The 22,854-nt window shown below is 39.8% G+C and overlaps 1 protein-coding gene across 1 annotated transcript in view; it reads left to right on the top strand.

Annotated features, from left to right (window-relative positions):
- The window catches only part of CHSY1 (chondroitin sulfate synthase 1), a 75,957-nt gene that overhangs the window by 4,019 nt on the left and 49,084 nt on the right, over positions 1 to 22,854 (top strand). The window contains exon 2 of the mRNA XM_057544208.1: positions 10,246 to 10,741. Within this exon, the coding sequence (XP_057400191.1) occupies positions 10,246 to 10,741 (496 nt within the window). The remainder of the gene's footprint in view (positions 1 to 10,245; positions 10,742 to 22,854) is intronic.

Raw genomic sequence — 22,854 nt, 5'->3', positions numbered from 1 at the left:
GAAAAGATTTATATCTGAAGTGATTACAGTGTGGGAGCTCTGAGATTGTCTTAAACTAAAATTCCCTTAGGGTTCTGGGTAGGGTGGTGTTCTACAAATAAACATATAAGATTTTTCTTTTTTTTTAACTCATCCACAAAGTATTTGTGTTCTAGGTAATCTCACTTTAAAATGGTACAGTGATTCCTCCAAAGTTATTATGCTGGTTAATGACAAGTTCATCAGAATCCCTGGCTGGGTTCCTTGTGTCTTTTGTTATTAGCTGCAATTTGTATTTTTTCCATATTTTTTCTTTTTTCTTAGTTACATCGTTTGATATACAGAAGTTAGATGTCCATGTAGTTCAGTCTTTTCCTTTCTGGTTTTAGGGTTGTTCTCCCCATAAGCTCAGATAGTTTATTGCCCTGGAGAAGTTTTTTTTTTTAAGTAACATGTTTCTGATTCTAGAAGGGGTACAAATCACCTCAACCTCATTTTTACCCCAAATGATACATTGTCTCAGCACCATCTGTCGAGTAAGCTCCCATTTCCCTACCAATTTGAAATGCCATCTTCATCATACTCAGAATTCCTGGGTATGTTTTTGGACCTGCTCTTTTGTTTCATTGAGCTTTCTGTCTTTGCTTGTGCCAGTACTACCTGTTGAAGTTATTGGAGGTTGAATAATATTTTAATATCCGGTACACAAGTTCTCCTTTGTTACTCTTCTGTTTCAAACGTTTCTTGGCTATACTTACCTGTTCTTGCTAGGAGAGTTTTGGTGCTAGATTTTTTTTTTTTTTTAATTAATGGTTTGATAAAAAAGAAAAAGCATTCATATTTAGCTCTTCAGTCCATTTTTGTGCCCAGAACACTAAGCTAATCCAACACCTTTTATTTATCTTGATTCTCGCTTCCCTCGCGCTGAAGACGGGAAACTGTTTTGTTCTTTCTCAGAAGAAAGAGGTGATGGTTCCCCTTCTTTGCCCCAGGAGTGATGAAGGGCGCTATTAAAGATTAGCATCAGTCTATAGGGAACTGTGGGAAGAAAATTTGAGAAACACTAGCTTTAGATATAGGAATCTTATTGCAAAATGTTGTTTTATCAGTTAATAGCCTCTTCCTAATGCTTTAACTGAAGGTAGACAGTTCCTTTTACCAACCTTAATGAGCAGATCTCAGAGTTCCTTCTTTCTTGAACTCAGTAAACCATGTTTATCTTGAACCAGTTTAGATCAAGGCTTGCTTTCTCAGATAGAATTCAGGTTGGCAAAAAAATTACTGAAAGGCTTCTATAATCCAAATAATCAACCTGTAAGTGAACTTTTGGGGCACAACCCATTTCATGTTATAAATTACCTGTATAAGAAAACTGGTGAAAATTGTGGTCCTGAAAATGACTTTAGTATTATATGTCATGGTTCCAGATCCTGATGGTCTCAAACAGAGTATTCCAAGGATAGTTGTAGTTGTCAATAGAAGAGTATACATGATTGTGTTTTTATTGCATTGGCAATTTCACTTTTCCCCATCCATTAATTAAGCTGCAGTTTTTGAAAATAGATTAATAATTCCATTCCTGCAGAGTTCATCATCTAGGGAAGGAAACAAACAATACTATTGAGTGATAGGGCTCACAGGGTGCCTGAATTAATTACTGTGTGGGTACAGAAGAAAGAGGCCTGCACTGACTTATGAAGGGGATCGAGGTGGGTCTCACTCACATTCTTTTTTTTTTTTTTTTTCAAGAGGGTTTCCTCCCACCCCCCCCCCCCATGACAAATTACTGCCGGATTCTAATTACAATTTTTTTTTTTTTTAAAGGATTTTCTTATTTATTTATTTATTTATTTATTTATTTTTGGCTGTGTTGGGTCTTCGGTTCGTGAGAGGGCTTTCTCCAGTTGCGGCAAGCGGGGGCCACTCTTCATCGCGGTGCGGGGACCGCTCTTCATCGCGGTGCGCGGGCCTTTCTCTATCGCGGCCCCTCCCGTCGCGGGGCACAGGCTCCAGACGCGCAGGCTCAGCAATTGTGGCTCACGGGCCCAGCTGCTCCGTGGCATGTGGGATCTTCCCAGACCAGGGCTCGAACCCGTGTCCCCTGCATTAGCAGGCAGATTCTCAACCACTGCGCCACCAGGGAAGCCCTCACTCACATTCTTACCCCTCTTCCCTTGCATAGTCTTGAAGGATGAGCAGGAGTTTTTGAGGCAGAGATGACAACAGGTTCCTGGAAATGTGGAATAGCAGGAAGTAGTGAAGGGATGATGAGAAAGGGCTGGGATCTGAGAGCTAGTAATTCCATTAGAAACTTTTCCAAAGGAATTTAAATATGTGTTCAAGGATGTATGTTATGAAGTGGAAATTGCAAGTATCTTTGGTGTCCTGCATTAGGAGCTATGGACCATAATTGACTTCACTAATTTGTCCATACTGTGATCTACTTCTCTAACCTTAAAAAATGATGTGGCCACAACACTGTAAAGCAACTATACTCCAATATTTAAAAAAAAGAAAAAAAAAAAAAAGATGTGGCTGAAATGTGTTTATTGGAATGAAGGGAGGTTCATAACATATCCAAGTGAGAGTAGGTTTTAAAATTGTATGCCCAGTATGAGACCATTTTAAAAATCAAATGAAATAAATGTTTGTGTTTGTGTGACATAGAAAAGAAAATGTAAAAGAATATACATACCACGATGCTGAATGATTTTTCATATTGGCACTTTCTTGTATTTTTGAGTTTTTCTACAGTGAACGCTTTGTAATAAAGCTACATAACTACAGTTAAAAAAGAAAAAGGAGGTGACAGCTCTTGGGAGGAAATGTGAGTGAAGTTTTGAGCGTGTTAAATTGTAAGTACCTGCAAGACTGCTGAGCATAGATGGCATGTTGGCCCTGGGTTCCCTGGGGTTTCAAGTCACGGTCATTCTTGTTTCAGTAAATGACAGTTACTCCTGCCCCAAAATGTAGGGTTAACACATGTATTTGGTTATTGTAACTGTATTTCCTCAGTTACTGTAACTTCACCCTTCCAGGTGATACTTGGGAGAATCAGGTGACAGTGTTTTTAATGTGAGGATTTTTGTATATTCATATAAGTATTCAGTGCCTTCATCTATTATTGTCAGTGTCTTTGTGGCTTCTGGTTCTGGATAGAAATGGAGGAACAAGAAACTAAGTTACGGTGTAAAAGTAGTGAAACTGTTCGTCTCACCTTAATTCAGTGTCATTTCCTGAAGCGTTCAGGGCTGCTATATTTTTTCTGTAGTTGAGTACATTTTTCTGTGAATGATTAAAAATAAGGTGTAGACTGCTCTGATTTGATGTGAACTCTGGGCTTGCAAAACCCGAGAATTATTGAAAATGTAGATACTAATGCCATTAAAATGATTGTCTTGTAAATTGAACCTAGGTGCTGATTTTCTGTTAAACTTTGTTCTGTGTGTTTCCAACCTAATACCAGAAAATAATTGGGCAGGATTTAGAGTGGCAGAGGGACCCACACATGGAATGAGGGTTTCAGAAAGTAACGTTTGAATGAAGTCTTCTGGCCTTCGAAACCAGCCCAAACTCTGAAGGTGTCCTTGACAGGCAGGTCTCAGCCAGGCAGACAGAGTGGGAGGAGGTGGCTGAAGTGGGTGTAAGCCTTCTCTTATTATCTCTGACGACTATTTTCTCAGCCTTAGCAGTAGAGGTGGGACTGCAGAACAAATGTGGGCAGACAGGTGTGGGGATGAACAAGCCAGTAGGCTGGCCAGTGGAGGTGTTGGAGTCAGACCCCACTTGCGTCCTGGTTTCCACATCTGTTAGCCTTGTGATCTCGGGCAAATTACTTACCTGGCTCTGAGCCTCAGTCTTCTTATCTGTAAAACGTGGGTATCGGTGCCTCTCACACCTTGTGGAGTTGTCGTAAGGTTGAGTCTGATGCCCTCAACACACTGCCCTGCACGCCATGACTCCTTTTGGGTGTTGGTGATTGGGAAGCTGCCTTGATGCCAGGGAACACCTCAACAGAGGAAGAAGACTGGCTTGCACAGGAGTTGGCTGTGGGTTCAGGGTGGTTTTATTGTTTACATTAAACAACACTGATTTTTTTTTTCTTAGAATTATATTTGAAAACTAATTTTGTTTATGCATGATTAAGAATTAGTTGTGTATTTACGCTTTTAAGTGTACAGCAGCAAAATATAAACTATCAGTGTATGCAAAGTAGCTCTCTAAGACTTGAAGCTTTGGAAATGGACCACAAGATCAGAATTTGCCTTCTGCCGCTAACGCTCCAAATTTTAATTCTTGTGTTTCAAAGAGAGCGTATTTGTGGTCTCTTTGTTGATGAGTATTTCTATTGTTTGCTGTGAACCTAGGCTCAAAGGGCAGGTTGCTCTTAGCTGTTAATACCTTGGACCTGCCTCCTGGGCTAGTGCCCAGGCCGTTGTTGAGGTGGGAAGCTGTAATCCACCCTCCAACATCTTTACTGGGGGAAGGGGGCAGGAAGGCTCTTTAATGCTTGCTTTTACGTTAAGTCTAGTTTTCAGGATTAATGGTAAGGAGTCTAATTTGATTTTTCCTTTAAAAATTTTTCCCAACATTTATGATCCCCGTTATATATTTCCCCACCTACTTCTAAAAAGAATTTGAGATTGCTCATATCATAAGGTCACATCCAGTGAGACAGTTAAAAATTTTAAAAGAGGAAGCCACATATCCGGAAACCACATACACGGAAGGGGGAACCTGCAGCTAAGTACCCTGACTGCAGTGCTCCTGGAGCTAATGGGCTGAATAAGGCTTGTATATCCTGCCGGGGGCATTCCTTCAGTTCCAGGAAAGGCCTTGAGTCCTCACTGGGTAGACTGTCTGGGAAGACCTCAGTTCTCCCAGGCCCGTGGCTGCTCTGACTGGCAGTATAGAACTGTCCTGCGTGTACTTTTTTGGGAGGATGAGCTAAGATTACTGCTGCATCACATGGTGCCTCCTATAAGGGTACTCAATACATTTGCTCCGTTTCTCTACCACAGATGCAGGGGAGAAACTTCCCTGAGGTCTTAGTATCTGGAATCATTATGTCACTTAACCCTGAACAGTGAGACACAGTCTTGTGACTTCTCTTGGTTGTCTGCTGGAAGGCTTATAACTGAATTTGGCCCCGTGTTAACAGACATAGAGGCCACGTGACAACAGATAGGTTCCCCGCCCCCCCCTCCCCCGGTCCCCCAGCTCACTGGCTCTGCCTGGCCGTGGGTGTAGAGGTGGGTGGGCAGCCCCTACCCTGATTTTGCCCTCCCTGCTACAGGCACCACCTTCATGCCTTGCTCCAACTTTCCAACTTTTGTTTTTCTTTCACTTAATTTTCTTGTTTATTCTTTTCATCCTGTGTGCATTTTGGTTAAGTTGTCTTAAATCCTTTCTGTAATAGGGAATAATATAAATGTATACATTTAATTTCTGTTATCTATCAGTTCTGCAGGGGAAAACTATATTCTCCCTTCCTTCCTTGACTACAAATTCTGAGGTGATTTGATCATATGAGTCTTTTCAAACCTAACCACTGTAACCATCAGACCACATATGTAATAGTGATTTGAGGGGACTCACAGAAAATCTCCCCTTCTTATTTATAAAGCTTATTGTAACTATTAAAGTTTAGAAAATGTGAAAGAAAGTACTCAATCTTACTCCATTTTTCTTTTAGATTTTTCCATTGATTAGAGTAAAAAAAATATTTTTATTACACAAGTAAAATTATCTGTTAAATATTTTTATTTCTTTGGATGGTTTTTAGTTTAAACCTTTCTCCTGGATTTAAAATTTTTTTTTTTCCCCTAACTCTATTTGTTGTAGAAAACATGAAGAAAAGTAAATCCCTTCTGATCCTCTATCCAAAAATAACCATAGTAAACACTTTGGTATAGAGCTGTACTTTATTTTATTTTGTATGTGTACTTTTGTTCCCTTATTAATCCATATCACAAGTATTCTATTGTCTGCTTTTAAAATTTACCTGTATATTATGAATGTGTACCCAGGACAACAGTCATGCTGTAGATGTGGTTTCGTACAGAAATGTATTTTATGTAGTTTTTCTTAAAATGACATGAATAGAAATGGAGACTTATTAAATCCTAACTCAGCAAGGGCAATCCTCAGCGAAGCTCATGTCCAGCTGCATGACTTAACTGTGATTTAGCTTGGTATAGGGTCAGTGTTTAGAAGCCTGGAGGAAAGGAAGGTTGTTAGCTTGGCACTCTCAGATTTCAGTTGTTTTATCTGTGCTTTAGCAAGAGTTGGTTATCAGTCCATTGAAAAGTGAGCTTTCCGGCAGGGGCCCTTGCAAATGTTCTGTGGTTTCAATTAAGTGAGGGCTCTTTGCTCCCAGTTACAAACGTGTTGATGGCAAAGTTGACATTTGCTTATGAAAATTAAGGAGGCTGACCTGTTCTGTCTCAGAAGGGGGGCCAGTTTGCTTCTTCAGTACCAGTTCCCTCATTTCTTTGAAATTATTGATGTCCTCCCCCTGGCTTCCCCAGGGTGGTGAATCATGATTTATGTTCCAGAACTGTTTATGGAGCTATTTAAGCTAAAGGTACCCTAAGTAAAAAGATCATAATTTGTCAAGATTGAAGGATTTACAAAAGCTCCATATTAAGAGACTTCCCTCAAATCAGCAGTCATTTAAGAACAGAAAAAGGCAACATGAGGTTTTTCCTTGGGTTACCTGAAAAGGAAAAGATAATAATCAGTGGAGTTACCTTAAAACTGTAGAGAGGCTTTTAAAGATGGTTTGAGGTTAGATTGTCTGTTTTTAAAATTAACTGGTTGCTCTTCCTGGACAAATTACACCATTTCAGGTTATAGTTCAAGTATTAATAACATCACTGATGGTTGTACTGCTAGTGCTTCCATCGCTATATTCTGTCTGGGGTGGCACATAGGAAGCAGAGCCAGACAAAATGAATTTTGATCCTCAGTCTAATATGAAAGATTCTGGTGTTTTAAGTGAGAACACTTTTAAAGTTTAAAGTCTTTTTAGACTTCTACCCTGACATTGTCTTGAGATTGATAGTATGATAGAACTCTGTTATATAGCTTGAGTGTCAGGTTTTTAGCCAGAAATAAGAGAAGCAGCATTCTTCACAATGCCTTCACTCTGGTGTGTAATCTTGAGACTGACTATTCCAAGTTCAGCCCACACTTTCCTGTCTCCCTCATTTTTCTTTCAGTACCTTATTTTATTTGCAAACTCTTGTCTTCCCTAATAAGTCACACTTATGTAATGCTTACCTCATGCCAGGCTGACTTCTAAGCACTTTTAGATGTAATAATCCATTTAACCCTCACCACAACCCTATAAGGCAGGTACTATTATTATCCCCAGTTTACAGATAAGGAAAGTGAGTCACAGAGTAACTTGCCCAAAGTGAAGCCAGGATTCTCACCCCAATAGCCTGATTCCAGAGTCCATGCTCTTAACCATCACACACTGTATTGTGTGTCAAGAACAGGTTTTTCCTCTGAATGTAAGCATTGTCTTACCGACCCCGTATTCCAAATAACCCCATGATGCTTTAGGATTTTAATGGCTTCTGGAGTTGACTTACTTTAGTACTACTTTGAATGTGGTATGTATTATTAATCACAGAAGCAGTTGGGTAGAAGCTAAAGCTAAGTTGATTTTATTCACTACCCTTTTAAAATCAGTTGTAAGATACTACAGACTATTTTGTTTACAATTATTTCAGAAGTACCATGAACGGTAGTATATTTCAACTCCAGCATGTCTGTGGATTTTACCTCTTAATAATTATATTCTGGTTGTGTTTTGATTAAGTTGCTTTCTTTCTGCACGTAGGAATGTTAGTGTGCCTCACCTGGAAATTTCTCAAAGATAAGAGACAACTGGTTTCTTGCCCTTTTGCGTGCGCACGCTCATATATATGCACGGCATCTTTAAGTCCCTTATTTCACACGGGTGAGCAGTATTTATTGAACTCTATTACATGCCAAGGACTGAAATTATTTATGTTTTTGAAGAATTGTTCTGCCAAACAAAAATCATTTCTACATGAAGGGAGGAATAAGGGGCTTCTTGACTTGGATGGGGGATCTTCTTGGTATAACTTCGTTATCACTGACTTCCCCAGACTGGGAAATTGTCTCCCTCCTGATGATGGTGCTATGTCAGAAGAGTGCATTTAAGTTATATTTTATGTAGGTTGGGGTTCATTCCCATTTTAAAATGGACTTTTCTCCTTACAGGAGGGGTTGATTTCTCTTTAAATTAATTGCCTCGTTCCTACTATGTTTACATCCTTTTTTTCAGGAGCAAATCCTTTGTAAAAATGAAGTACAGTACCTGGTATAGCATCTGTAGTCCCATCAGGTTTCATTATGCCAAATTCTTTGTTAAGGGTTCTGTAAATGGCATAAGACATGTAGGTCCATTTAAAATCCATAGGCATTAAGGAAAAAAAAATTACAACTACTGTATTACATCCATTCTAAGATGCACTTTTTTTTTTTCACATTTTAACATCTCTGAAGTGAGGATGCATTTTACAGTTGCTCTCATCATGTGATTATGATTGGCTATACAGGCATACCTCGGAGATACTGTGGAAGTTCCAGAGTGCTGCAATAAAGCAAATATCCCAATAAAGCGAGTCACAATTTTTTTTTTGGCTTCCCAGTGTATATTAAAATTATGTTTATGCTTAACAGACTGTGGTCTGTTAAGGTGCAATAGCATTATGTTTAAAAAGCAATGTACATATGTTAATTTTAAAATACTTTATTTCTAGACCTTTCTCACCTTCTGAGATGGCCCACATTCTGTCTGTGGAGTGTGTTTCTCTCTAAATAAATTCACTTCCTACCTATCACTTTGTCTCTCACTGAATTCTTTCTGCGATGAGACGTCAAGAACCTGAGTTTCATTAAGTCCTGAAACCAGGAAAAAGCTGAGAAGCAGACCTGGGACCCGGGATTGCTCAGACCACCTTAAGTCAGCCTCACGACCCCAGCTACTCTGGAAATTCCTTTCTCCGTGGTGGTTGGCTGGGTGCACCAGCCATTCTGCCTGTGGCGCTCCCACATGGGTCCGTGAGGTCACAGTGAGCACTGGCCAATGGGGATCAAGGAACCGGCAACCAATGGCAGAAGGTGCTAGGATCTGCTGGGCCAATGGGAAGGCAGCGAGGCGCTCCCGGCTGGGTATGGAGAACGTGGCTCCCGCTCCCTAAGAGAAGCTGAGACCTTCGTGGTCACCTGATCCTGGCGGATTGGGGGGACTCCGGCTCGGTTAGTATCCAGAGAACAGGGAAAAGCGAGCCACCAAAAAAAAAACAAAAAAAGCAAAAAAGTTTATTTCTAAAAATACTAACCATTATCTGAGCCTACAGAGCCTACCATCAGCCTCTTTTTGCAGTAGGAACATCAAAGATCACCATAACAGACATAGTAGTAATGAAAAGTTTGAAATATTGTGAGAGTTAAAATTGTGACAGAGACATGAAGTGAGCAAATGCTGTTGGAAAAATGGCGCCAATAGACTTGCTCTTGCAGTGGCTTCCTGCTGCTTTAAAGCATAAAGGCCCACATCTCTGGAGGGTTGCTAGGCCTTGCAGTTTTCCCCCATCAAGACAGCCCCCCCCCCCCCCCACACACACACTCTGGGTCTGCTTCTCATCCTTGATGTCACCAGCCTCAGGGAAGCATTCCCCGCTCCGTGTGTGGTTGGTGTCCTTTGTTTGCTCACCTTTCTTGGATAAATGTACGTCTGGCCTCATGTCGACTCCACATCAGCTGCAGGGTCTGTGTTTTGCTCACCGCTGCATCCCCGTGGCCTGATGCATACTTGGCACTTGATGAGCATTCCAAGAAAATGTGTTGAATGAACAATTTTTTTTTTTTTAATTTTTTGTTTTAGAGAGCGGAGGAGTTTGTAGGTAGGGAGTTGGTAGTATCAGAGAATTAACCTGAATATCTAGACTTGGTGCCTTGGCAATTTGGTTTTCAGGCATAGCTAAAACATAGTTATCCGGGAAATATTTTAATACTTCATCATTCTTTTTCATTGGGATTCTTTTGAAAATGAGTTAGGACTTTGCAATATCCGGTAGTGTGGGCTTCCGTTAAGGGGAAGCTTTTTATCATCCTTTTGAATGTACATTCAAAGTGATTCAACATGAATCAAGATATGGGAATTTATGGAAATGGGAAGCCTGGAATAAACTGTTCCCTCACTGATGTTTATTTTAATTCCAGAACATGGTCCAAGACAATTCCTGGGAAAGTCGAATTCTTCTCTAGTGAGGGTTCAGACACATCGATCCCAATTCCAATAGTGCCACTACGGGGAGTGGACGACTCCTACCCACCCCAGAAGAAGTCTTTTATGATGCTCAAGTACATGCATGACCACTACTTGGACAAGTATGAATGGTTTATGAGAGCAGACGATGATGTTTACATCAAAGGAGACCGTCTGGAGAATTTTCTGAGGAGTTTGAATAGTAGTGAACCCCTCTTTCTTGGGCAGACAGGACTGGGCACCACGGAAGAAATGGGGAAACTTGCTCTGGAACCTGGTGAGAACTTCTGCATGGGGGGCCCTGGTGTGATCATGAGCCGGGAAGTTCTCCGGAGAATGGTACCACACATCGGCAAGTGCCTCCGGGAAATGTACACAACCCACGAGGATGTTGAGGTGGGAAGGTGTGTCCGGAGGTTTGCAGGGGTGCAGTGCGTCTGGTCTTATGAGGTAAGAACAGAAGAAAATCTGTTGATTTTGTTACTAGTTCTGGACCAGTCATAGGAAACTATTAGTGATAATGTCCTCTTTAAGGCTTAAAAATTCATATTAAGTTATACATTTTTACCTTAGTTCTTTTAATTTGAATTCTCTCTTATTACTTTTTCTCTTGGTTTTTAGAACATACCTTATGTACTTTTGTCCTAAAATCTTAGTTAATAATGGCATTTGGGACCCAAAGAAAAGGGTTAATACAGGTCACAGTGATACTTTCATGATTTTCCAGAAGATTTATCTAATCTGACTTCTGATTTTGTAGATGTGATTATAAGAGTGTCCCTTTTCTCCCAAAGGTCTGACTTCTCTCATCAGGTCACGTTGACCGACACAGTTTAGAAACTTACATGTTTTAAATTCATAAAATGAGTAATGATGTAAAACAGCCAATAGTATTTGGCTTTGCATTTATATAAAACCTTGACTTTTTTACAGTTGTTATGATCTGTGAGTTTGCAATATAGTTGTTCCTTTCAGAATAGGCAGTTTCCAACTTATATTGATACATCGGTGCAATTTTTTGAAGGAAACCTACTTGGGGATGTTTTCTCTTTAATAGTTCTGGAGAATATGAGTTAGCTTTTGACTTTTCTTTGTTTTTATTGGCAGATGTGCACCTCTTGCCTACAGTTGCAGGATGTGATATTAGTCAGAATGGAAAAAATGATTTAGGTTGTGTTGTGTTTAGATTGATACACTATTGATAGTTGTGAGGAGCAAAGGGAATTGCTAGACCTTTGCCCAAGAAAAAGAAATGCATTTTCAGATGTAAACTGTTAGCTTGTCTTCTGAGTTAATTTTCTAAAGTGCTTGCGTGAAGAAATGGTATTCTTGCCTGTACTTGCCTTTCTCCTAGACTTCTTTTTAAATGTCTCCTAATCACACTATTTCTTTAGTTTGAACTTTTAGGGAAGTGGACATTTTCGAGTATACAGGAAGTAGTCTTCATATAGTTTCCAGTTATAAAAGAAACATTTTAAATCCCAAATGTGATCTGAGTGAACACTCTAATCTCTTTGTGTACCTCCCCCGCCTCCCCATGGATGGGCCATTGCTCACTGGATCTAGGGGGATTCTGTTTTCATGGATTTTTGCTGCTAGGAAAGCTGTTTGGAGATTTCGTGCAGTTTTAAGCACGATACAGCTGGCAGTATTCCTGCATTTTTCCCATCCTTAATTAAGTAGTTATAACCTTAACAAGTTTCATTATTCTTAAAATGTGTAATGCCTTGTGTATTTTGGAGTGCTTTATGCTGCCCCTGATCTCTGAGAAGCTAGCCTTCCTGCTAGAATTGCAGAGGATAGGCCTACCTTTGAGAGAGAATTTTTAAAAATCTGTTTTAGTGTTGTCATGCTGTTAGATCTTACACGCTGATAGATGGACACCAACAGAGTCAGTACCTTGAGTTTATCAAGAACTCTGACCTAACATTAGTGCCAAGATAGAGTGAGAAAGTATTGTCCTGAGGGTGTAGGGGTTGGGAGACAGTTTGGGGGCTATTTCCCTTTATTATGATGTAATCGCCAAAGTTTTCTAAGGCCTGAAGTGAGGGTGCTGGGAATCATCCTGTCTGTACACTTGGAACTGCCGGTTAGACTTGACGCATCTGGTAAATGACCTTATTAGCTAAAAGGATCTGGTGGGGGAGGAAGCTCCTTCCCTGGGTCACTCCCTGTTCTTGCCCAGGATCTCCTGAGTCAGCTTCAGATGCTGTCGCTACTGCTTTGCATTTCTCTAAATGCCTGATGACACAGTTTTTTCTAGATACTGCTGGCTTGATCTCCACAGGGCTTGTACCAGATGACTCTCCTTTTGTGGGAGAATATCTTTTCCCAGAGTGTGGCTTGCAAATGTGGTATTTTTGTTATATGCAAATTGTGAGTTTAAGTGTAGTCTAATTTATCATTCTTTTCCTGTGTGGTTTGTGCTTTTCATGTCTTAAGAAATTCTTCCCTTCCTTGGGTCACAGGAACTTTCTATACATTTTTCTATAAATTTAGTTTTGCCTTTCACATGGAGTTCATCCTTATCATTTTTAAGAATTCTATTGGGACATTTATCATTTTATTAGACCTTTGATTTCTTTCCCGTTTCCTTTTTTGTTCTAACAAAAAAGGCTTAAGAGGTTCTAACCTAAGTCATCATTAGGTTTTATCATTGTGTTCACCACTCAGGAGAGATTAATACCCTCATGTGGATGAGGAACTTTTATAAAACTTTCTGTAAATGTAGTTTCTCCATTAAGGCTCACATTATGAGAAGTTATTGAGGTGGAATCTTATGTTAAAGACAATTATGTTAAGCTTTGGGTCTTGGAAGGTACTTATTTAACTCTATTATAAACCTAGCTAGAAGGTGTAATTTTTTTTTTTGCAAGTCCCAGATAATGTCTTGGGATTACACTTACATAATTAAAGTGGCTCCTCAGGAACAACTGTCATAATCAAAATCCAGATTCATTTCTAAGCTTGTTTTGACTATTTTCTTTTTTTTGTTTTTGGCCGCACCACACATCATGTGGGATCCTAGTTCCCCAACCAGGGATTAAACCTATGCCCCCTGCATTTGAAGCACAGTCTTAACCACTGGACCACCAGGGAAGTGCCTGTTTTGACTATTATTGGTGGCTAATTATAAATACATGACTTTAAAAACTTTATTTGGAAATCATTTTAATTTCACAGGAACATTACAGGAAAAAAAAAAAAAGTACAAGGAACATCCATATACCTATACCCAGAGTAACCTGTTATCGTTTTACTCCATTTGTGCTGTCATTTGCTTGACTGCCCCTCCACCCTCTTCCAGTACAGAGACATAGACTTACCTAACCACCATTTATGGGTAGCTTTCTTTGTGGCCCTTTACTTTAAATAATGTCAATGTATTTTGAGTACAAATAGAGAAATTCTCTTATACCACTACAGTACAGCTTAAGTAAATTTAACATAATGTTGTCTCTAGACTCAGTAAAGTCCTGGTAACAGCTCTTCCTTCTCCATTACAGGCTCCAGCCTGGGGTCTTGCATTTGATTGTCATGTCTCTTTAATCTAGGATGTTTGCACAGCCTCTTTCTTTGTCTTTTATGACCTTGGCATTTTTGATAAGTGACTTTAAAAATTTCATTTTCATAATGAAAAAATGGGACTGCAATATGGTAACCCATTAGGTGGTTTTTAGTAATGCTTGTCAAGGCTTATTAAAATCTCCCACTGTGAGGACCCAGCAGCAGAGAGAGTGTGGGCCTTGAGACTGTTAATACTGGTGGAAAACAGGTAGGAGGAGCTGGCAGGCCTGACTCCCCTTTGTCACATGGGGTCAACATCACTAACTCAAGTTACACCAGTTTTTTTCTTTTTTTGAGAAACATTATTGAACAATTTGAAACAGTAATTTATTTTATTTAGGCAAATCTATGAAATATTATACTACTCTTTTAATAGGAGGGGACAAAAAGAAAGTTGACCTAAGTAATCTATTCACTTTATTTTTCTTTTCTTACTGAAGTATATATATATCATACCTTTGGAAAAGTGCACAGATCATAAATTAGTATAGAGCTCAATGGATTTTCACAAACTGGACACTGCTATGTAACCAGCATCCAGATCTTGCTTTTATTATTTTAACTCAATGTTTGACTAGGTAGAAAATAATCATTACTAATGAAAGTTTGCAACAAGCATAGATAGATTTGGCAACTTAAAAAAAAAGTTTATCTTTTTAATAGCTAATGCTGTCACATGGTTCAGAATTCAAAAGTGCAAAGGGTTTACAAGGATAAGTCCTCCCACCTCTATCTCCAACCACTGGGTTCCCCTCGTGAGTCAGCCACCATAGTGCACCTTTACAGATAACACCCTATGTGTATGTAAGCAATTAAGCTTGTATATCTTCCCCCTTTTATATGAATGTTAGCATGTTCTACATACTATGCACATCTTGCTGGTTTTCACTTACACGTCTTGGAAGATTTTCCTTTCGGTACATAAAGAGCTTCATCTTTTTTTAGTGGATATTCAGGCTATTTCCAGTTCTGTTCAGCAGTGTTTCCAACCAGTCATTTATCCTAATGTTTCCCAGTCTTTTTTACATCATGGCACACGTGTTGAGGCAACTGCTTCGAGAGGGCTCCTGCCACCCCATCCCCTAACCACTCTACCCGCCCTCTGCAGACCCAAAGGCATTCTTACTTGGCACATCTAGAACTGTTTGGGGTACACCAGTACACCGAGACACACCAGTTGTGATGTCTGAGTTAACCAGTTAGTATTTATTAAGGGGTCATTAATGGCCCCGGTACTGCCCTCCGAACTGGTAGGAAATTGCAAAAGAAGAATGAAAGATGAATGGCCTTTTTCTCCCTCAAAGGCTTTAGTCAAGTTGAGGAGACAAAAACATATACGTTCATGAAATAGTTGAAAAAAAAAACTTAAAGGTGTAAAACCTTGTGATGCTGATTTTAAATATAAAACAGGAGGGTTAAGATCTATGAGGCTCTTCTTTTTTTTTTAAATTTATTTATTTTTTAGCTGCATTGTGTCTTTTTTGTGCGCACAGGCTTTCTCTAGTTGTGGGGGCTACTCTTTGTTGCTGTGCGCGTGCTCCTCATTGCAGTGGTTTCTCTTGTTGCGGAGCATGGGCTCTAAGGTGCGCGGGCTTCAGTAGTTGTGGCGCGTGGGCTCAGTAGTTGTGGCTCACAGGCTCTAGAGAACAGGCTCAGTAGTTGTGGTGCACAGGCTTAGTTGCTCCGCGGCATGTGGGATCTTCCCGGACCAGGGCTGGAACCCATGTCCCCTGCATTGGCAGGCGGATTCTTAACCACTGCGCCACCAGTGATGTCCCTATGATGTTCTTTTTATAGGAAGGCATATCACCAAGGGGAATTGGAGTTTAGAGCAAAATATGTGAAAAGAGAAGTTCTTCCTTATTAGTCTGACTGGCTTTTAAAGGAGTACTGAACATCCTTACATCAGAAGCCTGAGATTTTTTTCTGTAATCATAGAAGAAATAATGTTTCTTAACTGCTAGTTGTCTTAGAGCTGGTTTGTGTTATAGGGGTGCCTTCCTCATTCCTTTAGGCTGCCCATTAACCTTACCTGGCCAAGAACCAGGCAGGCCTCTAAATGGCTAGAATAGATGCTCAAATACTGAGCACCAATGCAGCCTGTTTCTTCGAGGCAGAGCCCTTCATGGTCTTATACTGAGCCTTATTCTTTTGTTCTGGCAGTTTGGTGGTTCAATTTCCAAGCCCCTGATAGATTAGAAGGGCAAATTAGCACCCCCAAAAGGAGGCTACTATGTAAGGACTGTGTCAGCAGTGAGTGGGAAAGGCATGAAGGGAAGTGAAAAATAAGAGAAAGTAAGGCGGCTGTGAACAGCACAGCAGTCTAAGACCAATCACTGTGTTACTGATTTCTATCTAATTTCATTCCATATGGTTGGAGAACATACTTTGTATTATTTCCAATTTTTAAAAATTTATTGAGTCTTTTTTATGGCATCACATATGGTGTACCCTGGAGAATGTTCCATATGTACTGGAGAAGAGTGTGTATTGTGATCTTGCTGTGTGGACTGTTGTCTAAGTCTAGTTGATTTTTATGTTGATCAAGTCTTCTCTTTCCTTGTTTGTCTGGCTAGTTGTTCTATCCATTATTAAAAGTTGGATATTGAAATCTCCAATATTATTGTTGAATTGTCTATTTCTCCATTTTATTATGTCTGTTTTTGCTTCATATATTTTGGGGCTCTGTTGTTAGGTGCATATATGCTTATAACTGTTAGATCTTCCTGATGGCTGACTCCTTTTATCATTACAAAATTTCTTCTTTCATCTTTAGTAACAATTTTTGTCTTAAAGTCAATTTTGTCTGATATTAGTACAACCACTCCAGTTCTCTTTTGGTTACTGTTGGCATGGCATGTCTTTTTCCATCCTTTCACTTTCAGCCTATTTGTGTCTTTGAATCTAAAGTGTGTCTCTTGTAGAAAGAATATAGTTGGATCATTTTTAATCCATTCTGCCAGTTCTGCCTTTTAATTGGAATGTTTAATCTATTTACATTTAATATCATTACTGATAGGGTAGGATTTATGTCTCTCATTTTGCTATGTGTTTTCTATGTCATGTCTTTTTTGTTCCTCCATGCTGCTTTCTTTTGTGTTAAATACATATTCTCTGTACATTTTCACTCTCTTGTCATTTCTTTTACTTTATTTTTTGTTATTTTCTTAGAGGTCACCCTGAGTATTACAATTAACATATTAACTGATAACGAAATCTTTGCTCCTGTATAGCTAATTCTCCCCTCAGTCCTTAATGCTGTTATTGTCATACAGATTATATCTTTCTACATTGTATGCCAATCAACGTAGATTTATAATTAGTGCTTTATGAGGTTGTCTTTTAAACCAGATTAGAGAAAAAAAGACTTATCAATACAAATTTAAAAAATACATTTATATTGTCTTTTTACAAAAGACAATATAAATTGTCTTTTTACCTGTGTAGTTACTCTTATTGGACTTTTTATTCCTGTGTATTTGAGTTACTGCCTAGTGTCTTTTCATTTTAGTTTGAAAGACTTCAATATTTCTCATGTGGCAGGTTTGCTAGTGACAAATTCTCTCAGTTTTTGTTTGTCTGGGAATGTCCTAATTTCTCCTTCACTTTTGAAAGATGCTTCTGTTGATACAGAATTCTTGGTTGAGTCTTTCTCAACATTCTGAATGTATCTGGTATACATTCTGGTATCCATGGTTTCTGATGAGAAATCAGTTGTTAATCTTACTGAGGATCCTTCCTATGTCATAAGTCGCTTTGAGATTCCCTCTGGTTTTCAGGAGTTTGATTATTTGTCTGCGTGTGGCTCTTTATGAGTTTACCATACTTGGAGTTTATTGAGTTTCTTGGGTGTGTGGATTGTTTTTCATCAAATTTGGGAAGTTTTCAGCCATTATTTCTTCGAGTAATCTTTCTGCCCCTTTCTCTTTCCTGCTCTTCTCTGGGACTGCCATTATGCATATGCTCAGGCTCTGTTTATTTTTCTTTATTCTTTTTTCTTTCTACTCCTCAGATTGGATAATCTCAATTGATTTACCTTCAAGTTTGCTGATTCCTTCTTTTACCTGTTCAAATCTGTTGTGAATTTTTCATTCCAGTTATTATACTTTCCAACTACAGAATTTCTGTTTGACTCTTTTTTATAATTTCTCTTTCTTTATTGGCTGCCTTTTCCCCCTTTTTATGAGCAATACTTCCTTGTTTCTATGCATGTCTCAATTTCTAGTTGGAAATTGGATCTTTTAAATAATATAAACCACTTTGGAAATCAGATTCTGCTCTCTCTCCATGGTTTGATGATGTTGCTGTTGTTTGTTTAGTGACTTTTTAGAACTTATTCTGTAAGGTCTGTATTCTTTTTGTGTTTGTGGCCACTAAAATCTCTGCTTGGTTTGCTTAGTGGTCAGCTACTGATTGCATGGAGATTTCCTTAGGTGCTGGAACGAATAAGTTTCCCAGTCTTTGCTCAGGGGTTCTGTGTATCTGTTCATGTTTGCCTTCAACACTCACCTGACAGTTTTCAGCTCTTCCTTAGCTGCTTCCTGCTTGTGCAGAACCTCAAGGTCAACCAGAGATGAGTGCTTAGGGCCTTCTCAGGTCTTCCCTGGGCATGCACACAGCCCCATGCATGTGCATGGCCTTCTGGATTCCCAGAAATATGTTAAAGCTTTTCAAAGCCCCTTATGGACATCTCATACCCCAGCTTTTCTCTTTAAGCTTTTTAGTTAGCCTGTTTTGTCCTGTTAGCCACTTCCTCAGGCAGCATGATGTTCAACAATTACCTGTGATTGTTTTTAACAAATATCTCCCCCCTTCCCCACCAAGAGGCTGTTTGCAATGGGAGAACTCTGGGTCAGGTCAAATAAAGACAGCCTTGCAAGTGAGGTCTTCTAGGGAACCACTAGACAGGTCAGATAATGACAGTTCTCTGGGAGTGGGGTTTTGAAGGATCACCAGCCCCATTCTGCTCCCTTCCATGGCTGCTGGTTTCCACCGTGACTGTGGACTGTTGATTTTCAAACTTACCACATTGCTAGGGATCTGGGAATGGAAATAGGGCAAGTTAAAATGTCACAAAACTCACGGTTCTTACCAAAATTTTGCTGTTATTCTTGCATAAATGCTTCCTGGATTACCTTTGACTAATATCCAGAGTCCTGAAAAGGTTGCCTGAAACAATTTTTGCCCATGATGTCTTTGCTTTTGTAAAAGAGAGAAGTTTTGGAGTTCTTTACTCCACCACTTTCATTGATGTCACCTAAGACCATTCATTATGGGGCCTTAGCTTCACAGCTTAAATTTTGCTTGTTCACAATCAGATAAATCACTGAGTATCCTCTTACCCTCACTGAAGAAGTCAGGAAATTGTATCCTAAAAATTAGGAAGACTTCCAACCCATCAGTTACAGTATTCACACACATTCATTTTTCAGATTAAGTTTGAACGTCTGCTATGACCAAGAGACTGTTCTTGATGGAGGCAGCAGTGCAGAAGGCGAAGGCCCTGCTCTCTTCCATTCTAGTGGGCTGCACCAGGTGTAGAGAGAGAGACGGTGAGGGCCAGCGTGTGTATGGCGTGTTTAAGACGAGCGAGGGGACCGCTGTTGCCCAAATGGCGTAAGCAAGAGGAAAGAGGTGAAGGATGAGGCCAAGTGGCACAAGTGCTGGGGGAAACAAGGTAGTGAGTGTTGAGGACATTTTTTAGGGCACAAGAGGCCTACGTTTGAATCACAACTGATTTGGCTTCATTCTTCGCCAGGTGCATGATCTTGGACAGCAGGTTCCCTGCCTTCACTGGACCTTAATTTCCTTTAAAAATGGGATAAGAGGGCTTCCCTGGTGGCGCAGTGGTTGAGAGTCTGCCTGCTGGTGCAGGGGACACGGGTTCGAGCCCTGGTCTGGGAGGGTCCCACGTGCCGCGGAGCGGCTGGGCCCGTGAGCCACAATTGCTGAGCCTGCGCATCTGGAGCCTGTGCTCCGTAACGAGAGAGGCCGCGATGGTGAGAGGCCCGCGCGCCGTGATGAAGAGTGGCCCCCGCTTGCCACAACTAGAGAAAGCCCTCGCACAGAGACGAAGACCCAACACAGCCAAAAATAAATAAAATAAATAAATTAAAAAAAAAAAAAAAAAAATGGGATAAGAAATTGCCTACCATGTAAGATAGTTTCAAGGATTAATTGAGATGATGCATATTATCATAGGTAGTGCTTTGGCACAGAGGGAAGGCTCGGGAAATGCTACTGGGGGATATCCTCAAGTGTCTGAAAAACTAAGCCTTTCAGAACTCATTCCCTGAGCACTTTGCATAGATTTTGACCTATATCAACAAATACTTGAATATGATTTGTAGTAACAGTGTGGTCTTGGACTCTCTGTTTGCTTTTACAGTTCTGAGAAGACTATTCTGACAGAACAAATCAAAGTTTACCTGAAATGGAGAAGTCAGTTGCTTTGGACCTGTAATTATTTTAGTGGCAAGACAAAACCTTCCATAGGTACATAAACACCTCTGAAACGGTTTCACTGTTTAATATATCAGAGTCTTGTGGTTGTGAGGTGTGGATCTAAAGGCAAATAGATACGTCTTCATTATGTTCAAGTTGGGTAGCAATATCTTAAAGATATTCTAGGCTTTATATATTAACCACCTTTCTTACTGGAAGCTCATAATGAGGCATGTTTAGTTGACAGAAAAGGGCTCTTAGCCACATTATCAGGAGATGGGATCCATATATCCTTTTCTTTATCTTAAAATATAGCAGAAGAACATTTCCTGTATAGTTGAGAAGATTGAGATCACAGATGTCATCACCCCAATTCTGTAATAAACCAACAATCTACTGTCTAAGTCGTATCTAAGTATTCAAAGTGCTGTACAAACCATTTTGAGATAACAAGAATAAAATGAGCTCTAAAACTTACTATCACTATGTGAAAATGGACTAATCTATATGAAAAATACCTCACTACCTAATAATAGTAAACCAACAATAAACCAGGGCAAAATAATATAAGCTATACAGGGAAGTGTGGAGGGCCTGTGGAACAGTTAGAGCGGGGCAGGATGAATTGGGGGTCAGTGTGGAGGAAGCTTGTGTTGTCTGGGTCACCTCCTTTTCTAAAGGTGGCTGGGTTTCTAGACTGTTATGGACAATCAGGATAGTGTCCTGTCACATTTGTATGAGGTCTCAGGATGGCAACAGCAAAGCTTTTTGAAGTTTTTAATTCCAATATTATCTTTTCGAACTGATGAGACTTTCTGGTCTCCAAAAAGTGACAAGTGATGAACAAAGGCAAGAATGAGCCTGATGTCAGAGGTGAAGCTGCTAAGGTTTAGGACTATGTTGTAGATCAGTCTTTCTCAAACTTGAGTGAAGTGGGACCTTTTTTCAGTGGGAAAATTCTGGATCTCTGCATGTTTATGTTCATATGTGTGTCTGTGTGTGTGTCTGCACGCACACACGTGAGTCTGTGTGCATGTGTGTGTGTGTGTGCTTCAAGCAGTAGCATTGCGTGTAGTTCTTATATCAGGTTGCTCTTTCTTAAAAGAGAAGCCATCTACAAGAGAATCACTTGAGGTGTTTGTTACAAAGCACATTTCCAGGCCCAAACCCAGAAACAGCCTCTTGCTGGTGTGGCCTGATGATCTGCACTGTTTACAGGCTTCTCTGGTGATTCTTCTCCTTGCCCATGTTTAAGAACCATCAGTGCCATTTATTTACCCTTAAAACATTTCTCATGATCCATGTTTTGGAACTAAGTAGAGACCACAGTTGTTTTAGTTAATTGGCATCATCACATTTAGCCCCTGTCCTGTGCAGAGCTTCATCCTGGGTAGTGGAGAACACAGAAAAGGAGTTTAGACCTTTGTCTTACCAGTAAGAAACTTAGAGTCCAGTTGGTAGGGAAGCCAAACTTGGCACATAGTATCCCCTCATCATTTATGTTTGGCAGGCTAATGCTTTATGTATATTTTTCCCTTCTTCCCCTCTCTAAGCCATGTTAATTGCAATTTGTGTAGCCAGATAAAAGTCAATGATGATGAGTGCTGGTCAGCAGTAAATCCTGAGTAATGAAAGGGAAGAAAGCTCTATTAGATGCAATGATGAAAACAAAGAACTTTTGGCCAGAGATTAAACTGACAAACACTTTAAAGCTAAAAGTAAATGATATTTTAAAATATCATTTTTTGTCTCTGCAATTGCTGATTTCACAAATGTCTGTTTATGTGTTCTGGTTATAAATCTTTCTCAAGCCTCAGCTTTCTTTTTTCGTCTTCTTCTTTTTTTTTTTTTTTCTATTTTAAGCCACAATTTTGTTAGTTGCCATGAACCATAACTTGAGGTTTGTTTATCAGACAAATTTCAGTTTGAAAAAAGTAGTTGCAAAGTATTTATTAATCACTGTGGTGGTTTTAACAGTCACAAATTATATGATAATCTTCCCTCCTGGTAGTGGAGCTTAATTTCCCTCCCCTTGAATGTGGGCTGGACTTGGTGACTTATTTTTAAATGAATGGAGTAGGGGAATGGGAAAAATAGTAACTTTATAGTAGAAAAACCTGGCAGACACCAGGGATGGGATGGGATGAGAAGGCTCTTCACCTCTACCTTAGTCCTCCCCTAAAGCCATACCTCCAGTCTAGTCAGGAGAAAACATCAGACAGACCAAGTTGAGAGACATACTGTGAAATACCTGTAAAAATATCTTCAAAAGTGCCATGGTTGTGAAAAGCAAGGAAAGACTGAAGAACTGTCCCAAAATGGAAGGGACCAAGGAGACATGATGACTGAATGCATTGTGGGGTCCTGGGTTGGAAGAGAAAGGAAGGAGGGTCTTGGAAGACCCTTTCTCTTCCACATTGGTGGAAAAACGAATGAAATCTGAATAAGGCCTGTAGTTTAGTTAATAGGGTTGTATTAATGTTACTTTCTTCATTTTGATATGTGTTGCATAGTTATATAGGATGCTAACATTAGAGGAAGCAGGGTGAAGA

This window comes from Balaenoptera acutorostrata, chromosome 3 (assembly GCF_949987535.1).
Source record: "Balaenoptera acutorostrata chromosome 3, mBalAcu1.1, whole genome shotgun sequence".
Taxonomy (NCBI): Eukaryota; Metazoa; Chordata; class Mammalia; order Artiodactyla; family Balaenopteridae; genus Balaenoptera; species Balaenoptera acutorostrata.
Note: the sequence above shows the minus strand (reverse complement) of the source record. Positions and strands in the feature narration are given on the sequence as shown.